We start from the raw sequence: 26266 nt of genomic DNA, 5'->3' as shown, positions 1-26266 counted from the left end.
GTGTTTTTTTAAAAAATGTAAGTACAGGGATGACCGGGTGGCTCAGTCGGTTAAGCATCTGCCTTAAGTTCAGACTGTGATCCCAGGGTTGTGGGATGGAGCCCCGCATCGGATTCCTTGCTCGGTGGGGAGCCAGCTTCTTCCTCTGCCTGCAGCCCTTCCTGCTTGTACATTCTCTTGCTCTGACGAGTAAATAAATAAAATCTTAAAAAATATATATGTGTGTGTGTGTGTGTGTGTGTATGTATACATATATATATAAAAGCATATACATACACTGGGGTACTCTGAAAGAAACTGGTCACAGGGGTTGCCTCTGGGAAGGGGAGTGGAATTAGGAGACAGATTCTCACTGTAATCTATTTCGTTTTTGTTTTTGTTTTTTTAACCATGTGCATACATTACATATTAATTAAAAAAATACATCCACCATCTAAAGCTTGCCCAATAATCCACTCATCTCCACCCTGGATGATGGCACGGTATGGCAAGGAGGACAGCGGGTCCAAGCCTAGCTCCATCAGTCGCACATTAGGTGATTCTGGGCAAAAAACCGCCTCCCATTTAAGTCCCCAACTCCTTAATGCAAAAATGCAGATCACGGTAACCTCCGCCCTGAGGACTGAAGTGAGGTTTAAATGAGAGGATGCCTGAAAAATATGCCGGTCACCAGGAGGAACCTGAAAAATGTTAAACCCTCCTTTTCCTTCATGGACTCTTGAGCATTGTTCATATAAAGATCATAATAAAACTGTATATTCGGGGCGCCTGGGTGGCTCAGTCATTAAGTGTCTGCCTTCAGCTCAGGTCATGATCCCGGGGTCCTGGGATCGAGCCTCGCATCGGGCTCCCTGCTCAGCGGGAAGCCTGCTTCTCCCTCTCCCACTCCCTCTGTCAAATAAATAAATAAGATCTTTAAAAATAAAAAATTTAAAAATTTAGAAAATAAAACTGTACATTCAACGCATCTACAAAACTAAAGTTTGGGTTTGGAAATCTACTGGTACAATGGGATCTCATTCGTGTTTAAAAACTGTGTGTATGTATGTACGTAATTGCATGTAGGCACACGCAGATTTATGGAAGAACACATGTACCATGCTTATTTTGGGAAGTGCTATTAAGGTGGGTCTTTTACTTAAAAAATATCCATTTATTAACCCACTGAGCCACCCAGGCGCCCCTAAAAAATCCATTTATTATTGCAATTTTATTATTATTGCATTGAAGATGAATTACGATCACAGTAAGTGATTTTTTTAAAAAGGAAGAATCCTAATTTAAGAAGTATGTCCCAAACCTAGTAGGAATTCCCATCTTACAAATCAGCTAGCAACAAAACTCCAGCAGGACAGGCAGAGAGCCACGCCAGGCCCCTGGACTTGTAACATCACGTGACTGGTCCTCAACAGAGTGTCTTTCCTAGGCTAACGGAGTGATGCCGGTGGCGTCTACCTGAAGATGCTTCCTTCAAGCATCTTCCTGTTTGAGATTTGTGATAGCTTCTCAACCGCAGTGTCAGGAGCCCTGGGTCCTCCCGGCCAAAGGTTAACACCCCCAGCCCAGCAGCTCCCCGGGCTAGGGCCCCCTACCTTGCCATCGGAAGCAGTGTTGATTCTGTAGTGGTACACCCTCCCTTCGTATCTCAGCGAGATGGACCTCTGGCCAGGACTGCTCTCGCTCTCCCGGACCAAGAAGCTGCCGTTGATCCCGCTGCTCAGCAGGTACTCAGCTGCGTTGCGGGACACGGGCCCGTGGTACCAGGAATGTTTCTCCAGACTGTTGACTGGTGTGATGTAGTTGCTTGGGACCCACCCTTGGCCATTTTTGGTTTGGGCTTCACACCACTCCCCATTGTGATTGTAGCCTAAAACCCGGAGCTTCTCACCTTAGAAGAAGAGAATCAAATCAGACATCAGCTTTATAAAAGCTGGCTTCGTTCATTCCCATTTGTTCGTACAGGATTACTAAAAATCTCCAAATCCCTAAATACCTACTTCCCTTTAACAAATCCACATAAACAAATGCATTTATAAGTGTACAGAAGAGTACACTTTATAGATGAAGCTTCCTGTTGGCACTGAATATAAACACAGAGCCTCAGTTTTCATAAATCTATTAGGTTTAGTCAAGTGTTCTGTTCCTAACAATGAAATTTCTTAGGGAAAAAAACACTTTTTCTTAAAAAAGAAAGAAAAAAGAAGGCATTTTCAGTGCTTGGTCCAGGCATTCTTTTCACTACGATGCTCTGTTTTTCTAAGACTACTGTACAGGAACTCTTCTCCGTAAGGAAAAGCGGCTCTCTTATAAAGATGCTAGGTGTTTCGTTTCTTTTTTTTTGATGTCTCTGCATTCTGATCTTTAAAGCTACTCTTTCACTAGGCAAAGGGGTAGCTAGTCAAGCCACAGTTTCCTCTGATTTCTGTCTCTTGCAAGCACCAGCAGTGGTCCACAGCCCTTTTACCTTTAGTTATACTTAGGGTGTTGTCCCCACTGGCCACAAAATCATACAGTGCAACGAAAAGGTTTGGGTCATTTTCACTGGGGCCAGCAAGAAGGTTTTCCTTGGAGTTCCAACGAGCTGCTTCGCTGAGACCTTGGGGCTCAAAGTCAGATGCTACTGGCCTCTGAAGGGCTTCTGGAAGACAAAGGGGAAACAGAAGAAACAGGAAGAATTGGGGAAAAAAGTTAGTTTTATTCTGAGAAACAAAAAAAGTCTGTTTCCATCATTATACGTTTCTAATTTATTTCATTTCTCAACATCTACGTGTAATAATAAGAAAGGCGGTAAAATAAAAATGGACTCTTCCTTTCCCAAATCTTCTGAAAAATATTATCTTCATTCCAAGGTGGGAATCACTGTTCCCAAATAGGTTCAGCTTGTTAAATTCATTAATTCAAAATGAACTCAGTTAAAACTGGAAATAGTCTGTCCTCATACTTCTTTGCCACTGCTTACATGTAACAGAAGTTTCTTTAAAACATTTAAAAACATGTCAAAGTTAATACGTGCACATAAATTGAAAAATCAAATAAGACGGAAAAGCTTATAATGAAGGACAAACACCTTCTATGCCAATCTCCCCTACACCCAGAGGCCAACAGCTGTGCTTTCCCGCGCCAACCTCTCTACCAGTTACCTTCACATTTTTACTAACAGACTTGCATAGACTTTATTTCTTGTTCTCCAGCTATAGACAGTGTCTCTCAGCTGTTTCCTTCCTAAGGTAAGAGTAGTCTCATCTTACCCTTCCTTCCAGCTCTCTCTCCACTCGCAAATACGGCCTTTGTTACATGTCTTTTACTTTGTGAAAACTAATAAGTTTCTTCCACTCTGTAATAACAAAGTCCTTCGTGTTTCGCACATAGGTAAGTGGTAAAAGCTGAACGCCAATCAACATTTCTTATATTAAGAACATGTGGCTAATGTTCACTACTGGGTCAAATAGTTCATTATTTTTTCCTGAAGTTTCTTCTTCCTTTTTTTCTTGAACTACGCTCCACCTTACTAGAATTTCTGTGATATACACGTGAGCTTTTTTTAGCCAGCAAATGTAATCCAAGTAGGTTTTTTTTTTTTTTAAAGATTTTATTTATTTATTTGAGACAGAGAGAGTGAGTGAGCAGGTGCACACGAGCAGAGTGGGGAAAGAAGGAGAGGGACAAGCAGACTCCATGCTGAGCACAACCCCAGGATTATGACCTGAGCCACAATCAAGGGTGGGCCACTCAACCGAATGAGTCACCCAGTTGCCCTTAGACAGAGTCTTAGAAAGTGCTAAGTAGGTCTTTATAGTCACAGGATATTACGGATTGAAATCTAAATACCCATTTAAGGGAACTACAATAAGCAATCAAACTTTATTTATAAAAGGAGGAAAGGGGGGAAATTCTAATCTTCCCAAATGATAAGAAACTTATTTAGGGGTGCCTGGGTGACTCCGTTGAGTGTCCAACTCGGTTACAGCCCAGGTCATGATCTCAGGGTGTGGGATCAAGCCCCGCATTAGACTCTGTGCACAGCAGACTCTCCCTCTCCCGTTGCCCCTCCCCCGGCTGCGCTCAATCTCTCTCTCTAAAATGAATGAATCTTTAAAAAAAAGTGAAAAATTTAAAAATTAAATGTTCCCTCTTTATGGATTTAGAGAACTCCCAAACATCTTTTCTTGGGCAATGACACCTGCCTCAGGGATGGGCCTGATTCTGTAGTGTTCACTTCTCAAAAAAACAAAAACAAAAAAACCAAACCACTGGAGACACCTAAGACATCTGAGGAATGAGGCTAACCTCCAGAAACACAACTGGAGAACTTTCAGAAATCGGCATTCTTTAAAATATCTCTTTGGAATAAACAAATATAACATAACTAACGAGGGTCCTTTTTTTTTAAAAGATTTTTTTTAATTTATTTTTTAAAAGATTTTATCTATTTATTTGAGAGACTGACAGTGAGAGAGAGCATGAGAGGGGAGAAGGTCAGAGGGAGAAGCCGACTCCCCACGGAGCTGGGAGACCTATGCGGGACTTGATCCGGGATCAAGACCCGAGCCGAACGCAGTTGCCCAACCAACTAAGCCACCCAGGCACTCTTTAAAGATTTTTAAGAAAATTTATTTGAGATAGAACGAGAGAGAGAGAACCTGAACCAGGGGGGTGGGGGGCGTGCGTGGAACAGAGGCAGAGGGGGAAAGGCAGTCTCCTCACTGAGCAGGGAGCCCAATGCGGGGTTCTATCCCAGGACCCTGAGATCATGACTGGAGCCAAAGGCTTAACCAACTGAGCCACCCAGGCGCCCTAACAAGGGTCTTTCAATTCTAGCTTTCATACTACTGACTGAAGTAAACCTTCAGGAATTGTTTTTGCTAAAAGAGTAAATCCCAAATTACGTCATTACTATGTTTGGTAATCTCTCTGTATGAATCATAAGGGCAAAGCGAAATTCAAGGGAGAGGATCTGTAACACTGCCACTTCCTAGAGTGTGAGCCTCCGTGATGGGTTAGGCCTCGCTCTTCCGAGTATCTTACACGGGATCTAAAAACACACCCAGCACCATCATGATCAGGGACTGATCAGTTAACCAAATAAAGCCAGTTAAGGCAGAGAACCTTTTTTTTCTTTTAATTAAAATGTGTGATCTACCATCCGCACCTGAATGTGTGTGGGTCGCTGGCCCCGACTGCAGGGACTGGCCTGCCTTTTCAGGGGTGGCTATGTGTTGTGTCAGAGCTTGTCCCCACCACTGGCTTCCAGCTTTGGTTTCCTGCAGGCCAAGCAAGGAAGACTTGGATTTTCAAGCTCTGGGACCCCACCACAGTCCCTTCCAAATATTCACAGCTGGCTCACTCACACCTGGTCCCGAGGCAATGTTAAAATCACCTGTCTAAGGCATCCGTCTGAATATGATAGAAACCGTCCTCTTTTCACCTGCATTTCACTGGTTTCATACTAAGTAAGTAAATAAAACAAGTGTCACTGAAGATCTGGAGAGAAATCTAACTGGCTCTTGGAGTGGCTGGAGCAGTGAGTGGCAGAGGAGGGTGATGGGCCCTGGGCACCGGAGAGGCAGGTTTTACAGGAAGTGGAGCTCGCTGGCGGGTCAAAAGTCTTCTATTGTCATTTTATTAAGTAACACCATTAGACTGAGGATTCTTGACATAAAAGAACTCTTGCATATCAACACAAAAAGATAAATCCCTCCACTATGGAAACAGGAACCAAAACCATGAATAAGCAATTCACAGAAAATTTAAATTATCCCCGAACTTAGAAAGCATGTTAGCCCTGGCTAGTAATCAAAGAAGTGCAAATTCTTCATCCAATTGGCAGGTACATTTTCTTGAGGCTAAGTCAGTGTAAGACTTCGGTGAACCGTAACTCACACAAGGGTAGTGGTTCCCGGAGAAATCTCCACAACACTTTAGGAGGGCAACCGGAAACACAAACCGAATCTTTAGGTAATTCCACAACCTTTTATCACTTGTAGGAATTCTCCTGAGATCTATATTTACTATTTCTATATACTGATTTTTTTTTTTTAAGATTTTATTTATTTGACAGAGATCACAAGTAGGCAGAGAGGCAGGCAGAGAGAGAGGAGGAAGCAGGCTCCCCGCGGAGCAGAGAGCCCGATGTGGGGCTCTATCCCAGGACCCTGGGATCATGACCTGAGCCGAAGGCAGAGGCTTTAACCCACTGAGCCACCCAGGTGCTCCTATATACTGATTTTTAAATAGCACAGAATTAGAAAAGTACAAAATATCAACAGAAGGTAAGTCAGCTTGTGGTCCATCTGTAATACAGAATATATTCATAAGCCATTCAAAATATTTTTCTAAAGATTTCATTTATTGGGGCACCTGGGTGGCTCAGTGGGTTAAAGCCTCTGCCTTCGGCTCAGGTCGTGATCCCAGGATCCTGGGATCGAGCCCCTCATCGGGCTCTCTGCTCAGCGGGGAGCCTGCTTCCTCCTCTCTCTCTGCCTGCCTCTCTGCCTACTTGTGATCTCTGTCTGTCAAATAAATAAAATCTTAAAAACAAAACAAAACAAAAAAACTGAAAAAAGTACAGAAGGAACCGCACCAAAATGTGAACAGTACTTATTAACACGGGGTGGTAGGACCACAAACATTAAAAACCCTCCTTTATTCTCTTCTATATTATGGCCTACTTCTCACAATATATGGGGACTGTTTTTATAATTCAGAAAACAATTACAAAAATAGAGAAACTGCCGTCACAAATAGGAGCCGGGTGACACTTCCCTAATTGATAATCTAACGTGAAAAAGAACCCTGGGGGATTAGGAGCCTCGAGCTGTCCTGAAAAAACATTTGCGTGCTTCCCTCTGGAGTCCCGACCTCGTGGCCATGAGCACACAACTCTGGCAGACCCAGCCCACACAGGAAATTAAACCAAAGTCATGAATACAGAAATGCTTTTCTTCTCCAGTGCCATTTGACCTCTTCTATCAAACATTCTGCAGCATCTGGATTTGATCAAAGTTACATAATCTGGGGAAGTGGCCTGGAAAACACCTGGACTAGGCACAAGGCCGATACTGGCCCAGGGGTGCCTGCGGATTTGAAGTCCGGGATGAGGAGGGACTGTCCCTAACATGGAGACCGCTGCTGGGAATTTCATGAGAGGGGATGAGCCCTTTGTCAGGAAGGAAAGGGCCTCCCACTGCTTTTTTGATTCAACAGGATGTCAGGAAATCCAAGGCAGTCTCTCGATTTTCCTCTCCAGTTCTTGCTCCATTCCACAAATTAATGGCCAAAGCCCAAAGGGAAGTATTGCTCATGCATACCTCTGGATCGAGACGCTGAAGTGTGGCCACAGCCCAACACCAAAACCTTCCAGTCAAGTCCCAGTCCAGGCTGATGTCAAAATTGACTCACAATGTATAAATGCCAAGTTCCATGCTTCATTTCATATTGAACTATGCTCATCAACCTTAAAAATGATCACAGCTTACAAGGCCAACACTGCAGAATGTTCTTTAGCCTTCCCGGCTTTATGCGGGGACTTTCTGTCAGGCCTGAGGTCAGGAAGTTAGACCCCTGAAGAAGGCCCGAGGCTTCATTCAAAAGAGAGGCCCCCAAACAGCTCCCCTCTTCTGTTCTTCCAGTGGATCTTTTGGTTATTGTTAAGTCTTGGGAGAGAAATTTCAGCATCTGCTATTATTCTTACCTTTTTTAGTGAACATTTTCTGCCTCATCCTTTCTGAGTCATACTTTAAATCTTACTTAAGATTTGTATCTTCAAAAGTGCCTCTCACCCCTTTTAAGACCCCTTTGTTATTATTTTACTATACCGTTCATCAGAAGGCTTCCATTCACCCATAAAACTCAGGCAAAGTCATTATTAATTAGCCAGTTGAGTATCAAGAATGGGGATAGCTTTAAAACACACACACAGCCTCTAGGGATGCCTCAGTCGGTTAAGCACCTGGCTTAGGCTCAGGTCAGGATCTCAGGATGGAGCCCCTCATCAGCCTCATGTTGGGATTTCTGCTCAGTAGGAAGTCTGCTTCTCCCTCTCCCTCTCAAATAAATAAATAAAATCTAAAAAAATAAAATTAATAAATTAGAAAGCCTCCAAAAAGCTATGGCTTTAACCAGGAGAGTATCAAACTGTTTAAAAATCCAGTAAAAATAATGCCACCAAATTCACTGGGCCCATTTGTGTTGAACCTACTACTTCAATGGTACTCTAAAACGGCCTGGGTCTTTAAGGTACAATTTAAAGACAGTTTTATATGAAAGTAATCCTTTCTTAATTAAAGTTGTGTGTCACTGATCAGAAATGTTCACGAAAGATTCTCTGACACGGCCTGTCTGATTTAGACTTCCAGGGGCTGCCCCTGAGCCCCTTCTGTGGGCCAACAGAAAGAGAGGTATAACATCCGTGAACTGCAGGGCCCTGAGGCTACCTCATAGTCCCGAGGGGAGGGGAGCTTTCACCTCCGGGAAAAACAGCACTGGGAAGCTTCCCCCCCTCCGCAGGTGCTCCTGCCCCCATCCCCTCCCAGGACAGAGCAGCCCACACTGTACGGATGGTCCTTCGCGATTGGGGAGGAGAGAGGGCAGGGCGCATCGGGAATGATAAATATTCCCCTTACTTTAGCTAGATTTCAATTACTTAAACCCTTGTTGCTTTATTCTTATTTCCTTTGTGGGCCTTTCACTATTACCCTCCAGTTCCAGGCATCTCTGTAATTCAGAAATCTATAAAACAGATCCCTCAAAACAGAGGGAAGGCTTCATGTTTTATTTCAGACGCGGTTCCAACGGATGAGATCATGCTCGGACTATTCTCAAGTCAGTACACAACAGTCTCACACAACTTCTTATAAGATGAGCTTAGAGGAAAAGTATTATTTCCCACAATCTGAACTCGATGAAAATCATTTTATCTACATTCTACATGGTCCTTCATTTCGTAATTTACACCCTCACCCAGAGCAGTTAAAATTGTTTAAAAAACGAGCCTAGCTGAATACAGCCTTGGCCTTAACTTCACACTCAACAAATTTCGCCAGCACCTCAAACGCTGTGTTATCTGCTGGGGAGCAGGGATAGGCGAGGTGGTAATGATGCAAAGAATCCCCACATGGCCTCTGCTCCTTGTGGGAAGAACACAGCTAATGAAAACGAACACGGCCTCGAGAGTGGAAGTCAAACAGAAAAGAGGCGCTGCCCTGTGGATTAATTTATAGGAACACAGACACTGAGGGCGAGGAGCTGTGAAGGGACCAGCTCACTGGCATCAGGAAGGATGTGGATCCTGAACAAGATCCTTAGCAAGACAGCAGGACTATGACAGGCATCCAAGGCCAGCCGGCACACTGAGGCTACTAAGGGAGGGGTCTTCATCTGTGCTGGGCTGTGGCCCCTCTGGTGAGGTCTGGTATGCCTGAGAAATCTGCAAATGCCCAGAATAGAGAGGACTGCGGAGGCGAACAACTGTACTGAACTAGTCCTCAAAATCTTTCCAAAAAATTATTTGTGACATAGCGCTTCCTTATTAATGCATTAAATATATGGTTCTTTAAAAAAAAAAAGATTTTATTTATGTATTTGGCAGAGAGAGACACACAGTGAGAGAGGGAACACAAGCAGGGGGAGTGGGAGAGGGAGAAGCAGGCTTCCTGCCGAGCAGGGAGCCTGATGCGAGGCTCAATCCCAGGACCCTAGGATCACGACCTGCACTGAAGGCAGATGCTTAAGACTGAGCCACCCAGGTGCCCTAAATATATGCTTCTTTATTAACACATTAAATAACAAGAACCAGGGGTAACTACTGTCATTTCAAAGTAGCGATATGTATAAGCAAGAATCACAACTGTTAGAGGACATAGAAATACCTGAGTTGTACCAGTGACAAAGTCACAAGTACCTCTAATATTACTGAGCTTTGTTGCCTACATTTTTAAAAAAATGAAACACTAATTTTCAGTTAGAGGTCGGTGAAATAAAGTTCTAATATTTCCCCATCCAAGGACACGGAGCCCCTGTATTCTATCCTAAACCCCAAGAGCCTTCCAGGTTCACAACTCCTACGCTACAGATGTGGTTCAGTAGAAACCCCAGTGACCTGACAGGGACAGGGGCCTAGACAAGAGGCTGCTATAAATCAGTGAGAAGTCCAAATTATGCAACTTTCTTTTTAAATAAATGCAGTTTTATCACACTTCCCACTTATGGGCATTATAAGCAGTAAGTTAAATAGGTTTCCAGAGAAACCTCCTTTATAAAATTGAAGAGTAAAAAAGTAAAGTTATTTAAATTAGCCCAAGGTTTAACTATTTCCCCTGGAATCTGTTTACATTATAATGTTCCAAGCCAGTCAAGTTTAGAAAACAGAATTCTCCATGCTAACCTCTGTCTCTATCAGCAGTCCAAGTACTATGCCTTTCTGAAGGTACACAGTCCACTCCTTCTATCAAAAAGTAAAAAATAAAAAAAATTCTCTATCACTTTCTAAGACTCTGTTCAAAGAAGCCTACAGTTCCTGGAGATGGAGCATAACAGAGACCCCAAAAAAAGAACACCCCACCACCCTCAAACCACTCTGAAAACAATGGTCACCCCTCCCCGACCCCCACCTCGTCCCAGCTAAGTTTACGCCCACACTGTGGTCGCTTTTCCTGCAAAATCTCCCTGATCAGTCCTGTCCCATCGCCGCCTCACCACATCCCAGACTGGTCTCCCCTCTTCGACCCTGCCCTGCTCCATTCCACCTCCACGGCGCCACTAGAGGGGTCTTTCTAAAATGCAGGCCTGACCAAGCAGCTCTCCAGTTAAAATCCCACGGGATGGCGGCAGGCAGAAGCAGAAGAGGAAGCCCAGGACGGCTCTGCCTGTCACTGGTTGGCCACTACTGGCCAACAGGGTCGCCTGTGGCAACACAAGGAAGAGAGAGGTCAAGTGTCTTACAGGGTCTCTGGCAGTCTGCAGGTAACACGGAAGACAGCGCTCCTAGCAGGTAACGGACTCTCAAAAGATGGCTGGGGTTGTCCTTCCTCCCATGCTGCAGAAGTCCGAGCTCCTGAAGTGGGCACAGAAAGCCCTTCGGGGGCTGATCTAGGGCCAGCTCCTCCCACAGCCCCAGATCCCCATACCTCTGGCGGCTTCCCCCACATAAACCCTGTGGCTGCCTCGTCTCGTGTGCACCCTGACAAGTGCCATTTACTCTCCCTGGAATGCCTTCCCAGCCGACTCCCACACCTCCCACCTCGCCTACCTCTACTGAACCTGACTGGTCCTTCCCCCTTCCTACCGCCTCACCCCCAGGGGGATAAGTTCCACTCACCTCATCGGTGCGGAATCTGTAAGCCTGGGCTCCAGAGCAGACAAGCCTTGTTTAAACCTTAGTCCACCATGTCTTGGAGTCATTACATCAGCAGCCTCAGTGTCCCCGTTGCACAACAGGGCAACAGTGACATCTACCTAGCCGGACTGTCAGGAGGACTCCATGCACATTGGATGCACAAAATTTCTGCACCAATGTCAAGTGTGGTACCTGATCACAGGACCCTGCACTGAGGGGCAGGTACTCCCTCATTTATTACTGTCCCCACAAAACCATGGACTCCGGGCCAGAGTCCGGCTTTCCTACCAGTCTTCACCCCCTGCCTTGTGCAAGGCAGCGTGCACAGCACCGGTGGGTGTTTCTTCCAGGAAGCCACTGCGTAGGACAGCTGGCACTTGTGTTCAGCAACACGGTAAAAAATTAAGTCATGACGGAAGAGTGCACCTCAATGATCTGTTCACCCGCAGTCAGAAAGGCAGAAGACAGAAGGATGCAAACTAAAGGTGCATCACCAGGGAAGCTTTTGTGAAGATCTCGGAAATGCAGCGATTTTTTTAAATGGAATGTAAACCATGGTTAAGATCCTAAAACGAGGTGCAACATAAAGGTCCATTTCTCTGTGCTTTCGAAAGAAACAGGATTTGTTATAGTCCCGGCACAGGCAGACAGCACCTCCATGCACGTTCTGTCTGTGAGGGAGGAACGGTTCCCCGAGTCCCTGCACTGACCCAGATTCAAACTGTCTGCAGTGAGCCCGCGAACCGTACAAGCATTTTTATTCTGTCACAGGCCATTTACAGCAGACTGAAAGCCTCCCCCTCGGCCTGCCAGGCCTGGGATGGTTTGAAAGCATTCATTTCACGTGTCCTGTGCTCCCTGAAAGGGTCATCAAGGACTCCGGGATCATTTTAGACCAGACTCGCTGAAGAAAAAGGGCCACCCGACGGCAGGTAATATCCCCAGAATGTCTTGTTAGCCATTGTTATTCCTATTGCTAATCTCAGTGATTGAATGTGATCAAAAAAGAGGTATGAGTTCCAAAAATCCATGACTAATTCTATCCATGGCCCACTTTTAAAATCAATTTCGAAATATATGGTGTACAGTGCTATTAATGACATTTGAGGACTGGTAAGATAAGGATTAGGTCTTTAAAGAGAATTTAAGAGCAAAGAGGTTCAAGTTTATGCAACCAAGTGTGAAAGAAGAGTGGATGGTACTGATCAGCGGCTTCCTGAGTGCCAGGACTGTGCCAAGCACAGTGTCTGCACTGAACCCCAGGAGGCTACTAAGCAGGCGCTCTCATGACTGCTGGAGAGGAGGCGACGGGAGCAGAGGTGAGGCCCCAGCCCGTCCACCAGTCTGCATAGCTCCCATTCAGTCTCTCATTCTACTTTCTGTCTCAGAATCTGGCTTTTTTTCCTTTCTTCCCTCTGGGTCTCTTCCTCTGCTGACCTCTGGCCATCCTCCCTCAGGCCCCTGTCCCCCCAGCCTTTCTCATCTGTGTTCACTCTTTCTGGTCTCAGCCTTTCTCTGCCTCCCTCTCCTCAATTCCCAAATGTCTCTCAGTCTCATTCATCGGTCTTCCCTGTCACCACCACCCAATAAGACAGCAGAAGAAAGTACGTATGGTGTGGGTTAAGAAAGAAGGATCTGAAAGCCAACTTCAGAGAATTACAACTCTCATCATCCAAGGGCAAAGTTAGCCTCTCAAAATGTCGGTAATTAGCTTTGGAACTGTAACTTCACTAGGCAAGAAAACAAGATCGACCGTAATGTGCTTTGTGTTTTTTGTTTTGTTTTGTTTTAACAAATGTAACTTTGAGCCCCACGGACTATGAGAAGTGACTTAATCTGCCCTCTCTGAGGCTTGAACTCAGGACATTCAGATCGAGAGTGACTCTGTCAGTTGCACTGAGGACAATTTAAGATTGAGCATAATTTGGTCATTGTTCCAGCTGAGTATGAGTACAAGGAGTTTAATGGGGTATCTGCTTTACTTACAGACTTAGAATTTTCCATTTAAAAAAGTAAAAAAAAAAAAAAAAAAAAGATTTATTTTATAAATCTTTTAGTGTGTTTAATTATGATCCACTATTACACAGGAAAAGCTAAATTCTTCCAATATCCCATTTCATCTTTAGTTTTTGTTGTATATATTTTTTATTTCATCTTTTCTAGTTTTATAGAGATATGACTGGCATAAAACAATGTATAAATTTCAGGTGTACAACATAATAATTTGATACATGTCAATAATGGGAAATGATCAGTTACCATAGTAAGTGAACATCCATCACTACACAGCTGCAAATCTTCCCCACAATGACATGTTTGAAGATCTCCTCTCTTAGAAACTTTCAAATCTACAATACAGCACTATCAACTACAGTCATCATGTTGTACAATGTTGTCGTATATTTTCAAGCTTATCTGTAGACAATTTTCCTTGTTTCTATTGTATATCAGTGATTACAATGGCAAAATTATGATGATTTTTGAACAAGGTAATGAGTAGTATGAGAAGTTCAGTTTTCAATATTTGGAGCTGCGGAAATACTGCCTCTGGAGGGAGTAAGATGCCAATCTTGAACCAACAGGATTTCTTCTTCCACAATTAAAACATCTGCCACGGGCATAAGAAAGGATCAGAGGGAGGCACGCCTTGCTGGCTCAGTCAGAAGAGCATATGTGACTCCTGATCTCACGGTTGTGAGTTCAAGCCCCATGTTGGGTGTAAACATGATGTAAATAAATAAAACTTATCAAAACGGGGGGGGGGGATTAGAGAAAGGGAAGATATCTTTCCTTAAAACCAATGACAGAAGTATTAATTCTATGCACCAAAGAAAACTTGAAACAAACGGTTTTATTAACAAGAAAAACCATGGGCGAGGCTCAGCTTATTTCTATCATGACTTCAGGCAATGGAGAAACTGGCAATGCCAGCATTTTAGCTAAATATTTGTTTAAAATAACAGTTAATGTGCTATAATATCTTGCTCTTTGCGAGGCTCTATGCTGAACAATTTAAACAAAATCTCTCGTGCAAATCTCCCAACTCAACAAGGTAGGGACTCCCGTGAGTTGTATCTGAGAGAAGAGAACACCGAGGCTCCGAAAGCGGCATGCCCCAGATTGGCAGGCAAGCCCGGCTCACAACCAGGCCCAGGCTGCCGGCTCTGCTGCCATGTGCCCCACGTGAGACCGGGACTTCTGCAATGCCCTTACCATAGAACAATCTGGACTCAGGGACATCTCAAAGAAACTGCATGTCAGTATAAATACAAATACTTAGCATTTTATTGGTTTCAAAAGCTTCACTGGAATCCTCTCCCAGATCCTCAAGACAATCCTCTAAGGTGGGCTGGACAGAGGATGTTTGGTCTTTCTGTGTCAGAGGTAAGTAAGGAAGCAGAAAAGCTGAGAGGTCAGACAAAAATTGGGATCTCCCGACTCTGAATTCAGAAGTAGTCCCAGCCAGAGTGAACTGGGGCCCTTCTCCTCTCCTCTAGAAACCTCGTAGCGCTGGTGGGAGAGCGAAGTGAGGATGTGTGTGAAGTGCTCAGGGCCGGGGCCCAACACATCAGAAGCGCCCGACAGCTCGAATGTAACCTCGAACGAGAGGACTGGCTGGCGCTCTATTAGGCTCCTGAAAAAGCCCCACATTTTCTTTGTTACTAAACAAGGGAAGCCTGTGATGACCTCAGGAGAGAGTATTTAGAAAAAGAGCATGAGCTTCTCTGAAGCAGAAGTTCTGAACAGTTTATCTGTGTGGCTGGCACCACATAAAGCATTCGCCAGAAAGTTAACTGCTGAAAAGAAGCATTTAAAAGCAGGCCCTTAAAATAAATTCACAAAGTTCAAGAAAAGTTCATTTCACAAGACATTAAATTTCGATTCCACATTACAGAACTAGCATATCCATGTACAAAAGTCATGCACAACGTACGCAAATACAAACACGAACAAAGAAAACTGGAAAAAAAGCAGATTCAAATGGCTGGTGTTCATGTTTTCTTCCACATCTCTAAGGGGAAGAAATAACCAGAAAATTCAGTGTTTGAAGTAGACCTAAGGTTGTAAAGCTAGATGTGGTCATGGCGAAAGATGCTGCTATAAACATACCTTTCCACAGAGGTGGAACACAAAACTCAAATGCTATAAATACTTATTATATGCATAGGATATTCCCAGAAGGATACACGAGAAACTGAGTGATTGCCTCTGGGTATAGGGAAACTGGATAGGAGACACAATTACTTTTCACAAAATACCCTTTTAGAATTTATCATGTACAGCTATTTCAAAATACATTTAAAATTTTTACTTCTATTGGTAAAGATAATCATTTTTATCAGTATTAATTTTCTAGGAAAGAAAGAATAACCTATTTCAGGCATTCGAGTGTTTCTTAAAGATACTATTTTAACATCCATGGAGAGTGCCAAAGGTCACAGTCACGGTTAGTAAAGCACAGAAGAGCTAAAACTGGGCTCTTTGGAGCCAGACAGCATGGGTTCAAATGCCGACACCACCACTTGCTAGCTCTGGGACCTCAGGCAAGTTTCCTAATCTTCTGGTGAATTAGATTCTTCATCTATAAAGAAGAGATAACTACAAGGCCATCATGAGAAATAAGCACCCTACATCTAAGACAGAACGCCCAAACACAGCTTGGAGTACAATAAGCATTTAATTGTTTGACAGCCAGGCCTGGGTAGCAAGTGGATGAGTGATCAAGTTGCGTTTAGGGCTGAACCCTCTTTGACAGAATGGAAAACTTGACCATATTCAATTCTCTGTGACCTGAGCTGCCTGAGCCCTGAGTGGGTGTCAATAAACACTGATTGATTGATTTAGGATGTCAGTAAAAACGGAAAGGCTGGATTACTTATCCAGATGTTGGCAACTGTTCTTCCCGAGAGACTAACAGCACGTCCAGTCTTCAAGAAACCATCACTGAGGTCAGTTAAATTCTCTCCACGTAAAAAACAGTAATTCCATTTACTTTCTCCAATTAAATACACCAGCAAAGTACGGGAAACTCAGTAAGGAGAGAGAATTTCTACAGTGATTCCTTCCTAGATGCCACCTTAACCCAAGGCAGTCTGTGGTACCACAGCTGGGTTTTTCTGAGACTTGGGAGGCTGCATTATTTCAAGACAGGACGGAATAAGACATTTAGGATTAGATAACCCTGCCCAAACCCCAATAATTACAACAGCCAGGTACACACTAAATCTCAAGCTAACCCCAAAAAACAAAACAGTATCACAGCTCTGCTGTGACCTAAACTTTCCTCCAGCTCTGCAACTACAAAAGTCCGTTCTTCTACTCCGCCGCGAGGTGGTCCATCTGCAAAATGGAGATGATAAAGCCTAACACTAACTCAACACAGATGTAAATGAGAATGTGTTCAGAATTTTGAGCAACTTGGAAAATAAGTGATGGATTACTGAAGATGATTTTGGCTGCTTCGGATGCCAGCTTTTAGGGACAAATAAACCATCTCCTCCCTCCAAATGCTGGATCTTGTGAGCCTGCTCCAAAGCCCCAAATCCTAAACAGGAAAGGGGACGGATGGGTGTACACATACTGTGCAGCAAGGGCAAAGAGGTTTCACCCACCTCAAAGGTGCTTAAGGTTTAAGTTGCTTATGTGACTCCAGGCAGGCCCTCAAGTCAGAAAAAAAAAAAAGGTGCCCGGTGAGGGTTGTCGGGGATATATATTAAAAAAAAGTTGTAAGAAAGGGAGGTTAGACCATTTATAAGGCCTTCCTTTATTTCTCTTTCATTTTAAAAAGTAAAACATTACAACTTCATGGCACTATAGCAAAAATTCTACTTGTTCTAAAATGAGATTTACGTTTCTATTCCTATTTTAAGTCCTAAGCGAAAAGGACAGAAATAGGCCAGCAAGATTATGTCTGGGATGATCAGTCCCTAAGTCAGATCGATTTCGTCCACTGGAAGCAACAAAATGAAAACAACCGAGCACCATCCCCACTTCATTCCCCCCCCACCCGTTGTAACGGGCACAGAAAAGGTAAGACAACAGGGAAGAAGAACACAGGGGTGAGAGAAGGAAGTAGAATGGAAAGAAGGCAAAAGTAAGATGCCCTGGCTCTGCGCTTCATGGAGGGAACCTAACACGAGCTTTCCCCCTCCCCCGCCAAGTACCCTGGACTCATTCACAACGCCTTCCTAAAATCTGCAATTTCGCTTCCTCCCCGCCAACACGAAAAGGGAGAATTCCTAAGACCTCTTCGTGGTCTGCAGATAACACTGGGTTGGGGTTGTGAGCGTGGGGTGTGGGGTAGAAAGATCGCTTGAAATTTCGTATCCATAAATGGTAGAGCCGTGTTCCTTTGTACACGATCCTTAATGAAAATCACATGTTTCACAAACACGGGTAGACCTTTTTTTGACACATAATTCCCAATTAACGGTAGAAATTCCACAGCGAGGGTTCACAAGGCCGTTCGGGCCTCTAGAGTTCGCTTTCTCAAACTTTCTCGGGGAGAGCAGCGCGGCTGGGGGCCCGGCGATATCGCCATCCCGGTCCCGGTGTGGGCTCTCCCGGGGTTAGGGCGCGAGGACGGGAGCCCCGCACCCCCCGCTCGGCCCGCAGCGCCCAGGCGCGGTTGCAGGAAAGACACAGAAAGAGCGAGAGAGGGAGGGAGAGAAAGGAAGGGAAAGGGAAGGGAGGGCCGAGGAGGGAGAGGAGGGAGCGCGCGCGGGCGGGTGCGGCCCGGGAAGGCCCGGCCCGTGCCCCGCGGCCTCCCTGACCCGCTGGGCGCCGGCCGGCGCTTACCTTCCAGGTAACAGCTGGAGGACGAGGAGAGACCCTTCTTGGATTTGCAGCCCACCAACTTCAAGCAGATCTCCAACATTTTCCCTTGCCGGCGGCCTGGCGGCCGGCACCGCCCGGCTCGCTGCGCCGCGCGCTCAGGCCCGGCGCGCCCCGCTGGCCCCGCGCGCCCTCCCGCGCCCCGGCGGCCCCGCCACGCCGCCTCGCCAACGCCCCGCGCGCCCGCCCATGGCCGCGGCGGCTGCGTCTCGGTCTCCGCTCCGGACGCGCCAGTTAACAAAGGGCCCGGAGTCCGGCCCGCGAGGCCCGCCCCCGCCGCTGCCGCCGCCGCCTTAACCCTCTCCGCGCCGCGCCAGCCAGGCGGCCGCCCCGCTCTTCCCGGCGATCGCAGGCCCACCCCGGCCCTGGCCCTCTGCGGGGTTCCCAAACCAACCCGGGGCCGGCTTCTAAGTCAATAGGGGGGCTGTTTTGAGGTGCAGCGTCGAGTGGTTCTCAACGTTGCTAAGTCCTAACGTCCCAAGAAAGACCCGGGGCTACTCGGGGCTGCCGGGAGCGCAGGCCTGCTCAGCACCACCTTTGGAACCTCGAGTATCCCTCTGGCGAGATGCCCCCCAACCTGCACTACTTACAGCGGAACAACGCTGGTGCTCGGGGCTCTGGCAAACCCTGCGTCCCCAAAATGTTGGTGAATAATGCAAATTCCTTTGCAGTTAACAATACTGGTTTCATTTAAGTTCACTGAGTTTACAGTGATTAAGGCTAACTCAGTGGGTGTATACCCACATGACAACCCCCCAAGGTATGCAAGACCTTTGTCAAATCATACATTCATACAAGGAGGTGCCTGGAAATGGAAGAAGTAAGTTCGAATTCAAACATAATTTCTGATTATAAGTAAAGGCAATCCAGCTTTCACAACAAGAACCCATCAGAGGCAGGGCTCACGTCCCTGATTTGACTTATTTTCTTCACGAGGAAACTTTTTTCCTTGTTTGGTAAATGCCATGGGTACTATTATTTAAAACCCATTTCATTGCTATACAGGGCTGAAATCTTTAGAACTCTGGTTAGGACTGACAATATACATTATTATACATAAAATTACAATAATCACAATAGTGTATTACTTGACATAAAGCCAGAAATCTAGATCGGTGGGAAATAACAGGGAACCCAATCACATCAAATTATTTAATAAAAATCAGATATATTTCAATAACAATAAGAAAAGGAATTTATTTAATAAATATTTATTTAACAAAGAGTGTCAGATAACCACAACAGAAAGATTACTATAGCTCACATCTTAGAACACACCTATAATAAGAGAGAATAGGTACTGAGACCTTACTGTGTGTCAGACACTTATGAGAAACATGTTCCATTCACTGCAACACCGCATTTGCACAATGATCCTGTGAGGGAAAGAGAAATCAGTATCCCAATTCTTCAGGTAAAAACCTAACAGAGAAGTCACGCGACCTGCCCAAGGCACCTTAGTTGGAAACCAACTCTGCTTTGCCCAGTTCCAAGGATCAGGCTCCTGACCAGTGGATGACACAGCCCCTCCCATCAATAATAAGTTCCAAGTAGATTAAAACCTTGGATTTCTGGGGATGCCTGGGTAGCTCAGTTGTTAAGCATCTGCCTTCAGCTCGGGTCATGATCCCAGGGTTCAGTGATGGAGCCCTACATCGGGCTCCCTGCTTCTCCGTCCCACTCCCCCTGCTTATGTTCCCTCTCTTGCTGTCTCTGTCTCTCTGTCAAATAAATAAATAAAACCTTGGATTTCCGTATCTTCAGTTAAATAGCTAACATCATGTATTTCAGAGGAAGGGTTGGTTAAGAGACCCTGTCTGCGAGTGATCACCCCCGGAAGGCAAAGCTGGACTCGTGTGTATACCTCCCAGCCTGTCCTGTAACAACAGAAATCTGGGTATCTTGGAGTAGCTAAGTAACAAGATCTTCATATAGGTCTGCCAAATACAGCACATAAAAATTCACAATTGGATTGGATGGGACGTGTACATCACAGGGGCTCTCAGCCACGGCATCCTCAGCTCTTCGAGGGTGTCCTACCAAATTCTGATCAATGTACAAAATGTGTCTGTCCTGCAGCTGAGTGGACCTAGGTATGGCTAGTGCTGTGATACCAGCTCAGGGCTCATGAGCCCCTAAGAAGGTGCTGTCCAGGAAGTAGGGACGCAGTTCCCACCACATGGAGACACAAAGGGACAAGTGCACCAACTGTGGATGCTATCTAGGTTCTGGGAGGCACTGTCATTCTGCTAGAGAGCCTGCAGGTAGGGACTGCTGACTTGTTTAGTGTTGTCTTAAAAACTTTCAAACTCCACGTGTAAAGCCAAAAATAAAATTCAAAGGGTGCCACCAGTACAAACTGAAAAATACAGTATATCTGTTTTGGTGCCATTCCGGAAAGTTCAAGGGCTTTGGGCCAAACTACAATAAAGTCCATCATTGATACAGCACTCCAGATGTAAAGAACTGTATCTAAATTGGCAGTTTAATGCCAAGAATTATATACTAATAGGGATTTTTCTGGTTCTAACCATATCCTTGAATATTATCAGTTAATACAAGCCCAGATATTTGTTTGCATGTCCTGGACTTTATATTGGATGTAAGTTTATTTTAAAAAGCTAATGACTATTACTAATATTCTCTTCTTGAGTCTACAATGACTTTATCCTCTTAAGTCCTCTTAAAATGAGTAATGCTTATAAACTGTGTCCAAATCTTTTAAATTTTAGTTACAAAACCATGCACCAACAGGCCTGGCAAAACATGGAATTAGCAACAACGAATACTGAAAATTTTGCCAAACTGTACAGTACCATATCAAACTGTTCCTTCCAGATCCAGCTTTTGATGGTTTTGAAACTCACTTGCAAGATACAAAAAGCATTGTTAAAAGTAAATAAAAGAGAGCCTCAATCTTTTTGCTAGAATGAAAAAAGGCCCAAGAAAGCTGCCCCTTAAGCAACCTTAAACCTACAGGCATTAACTTAAACAAGCAAAGAAATGAAAAAGACCGTGAACTAACTTGTTTGTTCTGTTGCATTCAGTTTGGGAAAGAAACAGATGTTTAATATGCACCTGATACGTGCCAGGCACAAGGTCACAACAATTCCATTTCACAGGTAAGGAAACTTGAGGGGGCGGGGAGAGACGTCTAAGTTCACACAGCCTGAAAGCAGTATGGTCCAAAGCCCCTGACCTTTCCAAAATGGCACATAATTTTCAATTTAAGTGGAAAGACAATATGAGCAAAGCTAGAGGATGAAATAAAAATCATTAACTGTTGGGAAAAATGTTTTAAGAGAAAACAATTCAGAGAATTAGAACTATTTAAAAATATTTTAAAATGTATTCAGAAAGAATGAATTTAGGGCCTTAATTAAATCATGTGATCTGAGCCATATTTCTGAAAGTATAGTTCACGGACTTTTTAGAAAAAATTTTATCTACTTGTTTAAGGGGAGGGGGGCGAGAGAGCAAGCGCACACGCGAGCGGGGGAAGGGGCAGAGGGAGAGAGAGAACCCCAAGCAGACTCCATGCAGAGCATGGAGCTGGAGGTGGGGCTGGACCTCACAGGTGCCCCTGTGGATAACCTATTTTGAATCACCTGGGACACTCTCTTAAAAGGCACACTCTTGGGGGTGCCTGGGTGGCTTAGTCAGTTAAGTGTCTCACTCTTGGTTTCAGCTCAGTCATGATTTCAGGGTCATGGAATTGAGCCCCCGCTTCATGCTCCCCACTGGGCTGGAGCCTGCTTGGGATTCTCTCCCTCTCCCTTCCACTCTGCCCCTCCCCGAGCGCACACAGGCATGAGCGCCCGCGCACGCGCTCTCTCTCTCTCTCTCTCAAATAAATAAATACATTAATCTTTACCCAGAAATAAATAAAGACATAAAATAAAATGCAGACACCTGGTTTCTATTCTAGCCTTTAGAATCAGAATACATGGAATGGGCTTCATCTTAACAAGTTCCCCAGAGGAACTGTGTGTATACCTAAGGTTGAAAACCACACGTTTTAGAAGCGAGAAGAGTTGCTTCTTATTTTCACCAGGAATAGGACAAATGGGAATGGGTATTTCTAAAATTTTTTCCTTTAAAGGCAATTTTTTCTTTATATATTTTTAAAGATTTTATTTATTTGAGAGAGAGAGAGTGAGCAAGCACGAGCAGGGAAAGGGCAGAGGGAGAGGGTGAAGCAGAGTCCCCATGGAGCAGGGAGCCCCACAATGAGCTCAATCCCAGGACCCTGGGATCCTGACCTAAGCCGAAAGCTTAACTGAGCCACCTAGGTGTACCCCTAAAGGCAGTATGTTTAATTCTAGAACAAGTTACCAAAAGAGGATGCTTCTCTTAAGATTTTAGGCTAAAGACAATTTTTTTTAAAAGTCTGGAGTTCAGTCCTATTTAAAAAGGGGAGCTGAAGTGGGTTAAGGGACAGAGGCAGGAAGCCTGCCATGTGGCCTGGTTTGGGACCCCCCCAGAACCAAATGACCCCAAATTTGACTGACCCCTCCACTATTTGCACCCCAGCCAATAACTCTGGGGTGGAGGGTATGGAAAGCAAACATCTTGAGGCACGTACACGCTGTTTCACGTGCACCTGCCAAAAACCCCACTTGCTCTGACTCTGCAAACACTCTCCAGTGACAGCCCGCCCGCTGGGTTCTCTGGCTCTGCGTGTCCAGCGTGTGTCCAAATGAAGGGAAGGAGGCTCAGAAGAGCCTATCAGTCACATCCATTCTGGCCACTGTATAAGGACACTCATGTATCTCTTTGTCTCGTAAGTTTTCGGGAAGATCGAACGACCTGGGGCTTGAGTGTCACAAAGGCCTGCTGACTCTGGACTGGGGGAGGCCCCGCCGCGGAGGCTGGGTGAGCTACATCTTGCAGCCTGGCTCTCAAGTGCACCTCTGCCACCTGCTGCGGTGGCCTGGGCAAGTGACTTCAACTCCCAGAGCTTCCACTGTCTCAGCTGTCACACTGGGGGGAGGCGCCCTCTCACAGGGTTAGGAAGATTAGGAACAACATATGGAAGGGGCTCCATAAACAGTAGCTATGGTTGTTTCCAAAAGAGCCCTCTTACCAGATCAGATGATGGCCCGGGTTCCTGCCCAAGTCTTACTGGGACTAAGTCAAGAGCTAAAATTAACAAATGTGATATGTGAAAATGATTCCAGAAAGCACAGTCTGAGGGAGTGAAAGTAGTCTGGAGGTTTTCCAAGGGACAAGGAATCCATTTATTTTATTAGGGGAAAGCAACACTAGCTATGGAGTAGGACTAGCAACTACGATCGAAATATCATGGAGTCCCACCTTCCATCGTGCAGCCAGGGACTGCAACCACAGCTTGGCGGCAAACCACAAATTCCACACCCCACTTCTTTAATGGGGGCCTGTTTCAGGACCAGGACTCGACGAGCTAGCAGCACACAGGACTGTCTTTCAGGTAACACTGACTGTTTTGTTAGTTCCCTTAGTACTTCCAGAGCCATAATTCTCAGCTGGAGGCCAAACCTGAACTGTCTTCCAGGAAAACTACTTTCTAGAAAAATCTCATTATAGTAAGACTCTACTACATGTTTAAAATTAACAAGTCAGATATAACTATTAAACTAACTTTTCTCTAAGAGGAAGCTAATTTATTACTGGTATGCCCATTTTACTCTTTATTAATTTTAATTTTTGTCTTATACCAAGGTTAAAAATCAAATAGTACTCAAGTTTTGTAATAAACACAGCAATCCCCTGACACCATCCCTGAGCCTCCAGCTCTTGAGGCAGGCAGCCTCCTTCAGATTTCTAATTAATATCCTCATGTTGTTGTTTCTGGATTCGTCAGCTTTCCACATTATATATTAACTTATTACAGTAGTATCCCAACCTCCCTAAACAGTAAAATCATAATTTTGGGTTAAGTCAATGGTCAGTGTTTACATTGCTGTGATTATGTAAATATTGTTCACTGTTCTGTCAATGATATACTATGCATGTTTCCTTTACTTATCTTAGAGATACTAATTGCCTTGATTTTTTTCATTTGGTTAATCTTCTACACATCTATTATTATTACCCCCCAAATATTTCAAAGATCCATCAAACACCCAGTAGTATTTTTTCCAAATACTAAAACACTTAAAATATTCCCAGTTCTATTTATTTCTATTTTTTATTTTTTTATTTTTATTTATTTTTATTTTTTTTTAAAGATTTTATTTATTTGACAGAAAGAGATCACAAGTGGGCAGAGAGGCAAGCAGAGAGAGAGGAGGAAGCAGGCTCCCTACAGAGCAGAGAGCCCGATGTGGGACTCGATCCCAGGACCCTGGGATCATGACCTGAGCTGAAGGCAGAGGCTTAACCACTGAGCCACCCAGGTGCCCCTATTTATTTCTATTTTTTAAAAATAGTTTATTTATTCATTTATTTGGGGGGGGAGAGAGAGAGCATGCAAGGGGGGAGAAGGAAAGAAAGAGGGACAAGCAGACTATGCGCTAAGCATGGAGCCCAATGTGGGATTCGATCCTATGACCCCAACATCATGACCTGAGCTGAAACCAAGAGTCATATGCTCAACCAGCTGAGCCACCCAGGTGCCCCCTCAGTTCTATTTACTGACTTCCATCCTCGTTTTGCTGGAATACATTGTCCAGTGGCTTCCTGAAAAAAAGAGTGGAGGGAGGGTACATTCCAAAAAATGCCTTTCTTTTATCCTACTCTGATAGTTTGGGTGGGTATATAGAATTCTAGGTTAAAATTAATTTTTTCCCAGTTAATTTTGAAGATGTTTCTTCACTAGCTTCTAGTTTCTAGTATTGTTTAGAAATGCAATTCCACTCTGATTCTTGATCCTTTATATATGAAGCTGTTTTTCTCTTTGGAAGCTTTGGAGTATCTTCTAATACCCCTGGTGTTCTGAAATTTCACAAGGATACAGCTGGGAATGAGTCTTTTATCATGTTGGCACTCAGGAACTAAACCAATTCAAAGATTTAAGTCATTTAGCTCTGGAGAACACTCTGAGGTTTTCCCTGATGCTATCTCCTCAGTTTTCCTCTATTTTCTTTTGGCTCTCTCCTTCTAGAATTCCTATCGGATGGATACTGAAGCCCTGGGACTGAGCTTCCAATTTTCTTATTCAATCTCTCTCACTGTCCACGTCTTTTCTTTATGTACTGCTCCCTGCAATAAGGTGTATTCTGAGTCTTCTGCTGAATTTTAAAATTTGGCTACAATGTTCTCAATATTAAAGAGCTCATTATTATTCTGATGTTCCTATTATTCTATTATTGTGATTATTTTTATTAACACTTGCTTGATGTTTGCAATATGGCTCTCTGAGCACAGCAAAGACTAATTCTTCTGGACTTTTCTTCTGTTTTCTGTATTGTCTTTATTTCAACCAAGTTGTTTTTTTTTTTTTTTTTTCCCCCCTGCAAATGTTTTACCTTTTATCTGCTGGAGACTCTTCTCTAATGTTTAGAGAAATCTGCTTGTCCATTCATCATAAATAAATGAGGAACTACATGGAGAGGCACAACAACTGGTGGACTTCAGTAAGGGAAGGTGGTGAGCTCACTTTTCCATCAAGAGAATCCCCAAATGTTGGTCTCTGTAGGGCTTTTTCTAGGGCCATTCACTTGTTTGTTTGTTTTTCCCAGAAAAGAAATTTTGCATCTCCTCTCTGTTAGGGCCCTGGCTAACAGTTATTAGAAGAGGGTGGAGAATCTCACTATTCAGTAGGCAGTCTTTAAAAAAAAATCTGCTCAGGGCACCTGGCTGGCTCAGTAGGTAGAGCACACTTGACTCTTGATCTTGGGGTGAGTTCAAGCCCTCTGCTGAGTGCAGAGCTTACTTTAAAACAAAACAAAACAAAACAACTCAGGGCGCCTGGGTGGCTCAGTTGGTTAACGTCTGCCTTTAGCTCAGGTCTAAACCCCCACCCTCATCAGGCTTCCAGCTCAGTAAGGAGTCTATTTCTCTTTCTCTCCCTCTGAGTCTGCTTCTCCCTCTCTCCCTCTGACTCTTCCTATCGTTCATTCTCTCTCTCTCTCTCTCTCATTCTCTCTCTGTCAAATAAACAAATAAAATCTTAAAAGA

At 44.4% G+C, this 26266-nt stretch overlaps 1 protein-coding gene across 2 annotated transcripts in view; it reads right to left on the bottom strand.

Moving 5' to 3' along the window:
* LOC111146116 (ABL proto-oncogene 1, non-receptor tyrosine kinase) overlaps positions 1 to 26266 on the bottom strand; it is a 133396-nt gene that overhangs the window by 27012 nt on the left and 80118 nt on the right. Inside the window, exons 1-3 of one of the 2 annotated variants that reach the window (XM_022501514.1) lie at positions 18131 to 18225; positions 2465 to 2638; positions 1593 to 1888 (exon numbers count right to left, since the gene is read on the bottom strand). In XM_022501514.1, the coding sequence (XP_022357222.1) occupies positions 1593 to 1888; positions 2465 to 2638; positions 18131 to 18209 (549 nt within the window). In that variant the 5' untranslated portion in view covers positions 18210 to 18225. Of the gene's footprint in view, positions 1 to 1592; positions 1889 to 2464; positions 2639 to 18130; positions 18226 to 26266 lie in introns of those variants that run through there. The other variant, XM_022501513.1, reaches the window with a different exon arrangement.

The sequence above is a fragment of the Enhydra lutris genome, unplaced genomic scaffold (genome assembly GCF_002288905.1).
Source record: "Enhydra lutris kenyoni isolate GAN:26980312 unplaced genomic scaffold, ASM228890v2 scaffoldscaffold13, whole genome shotgun sequence".
Taxonomy (NCBI): Eukaryota; Metazoa; Chordata; class Mammalia; order Carnivora; family Mustelidae; genus Enhydra; species Enhydra lutris.
This window is presented reverse-complemented; position numbering and strand designations above follow the sequence as displayed.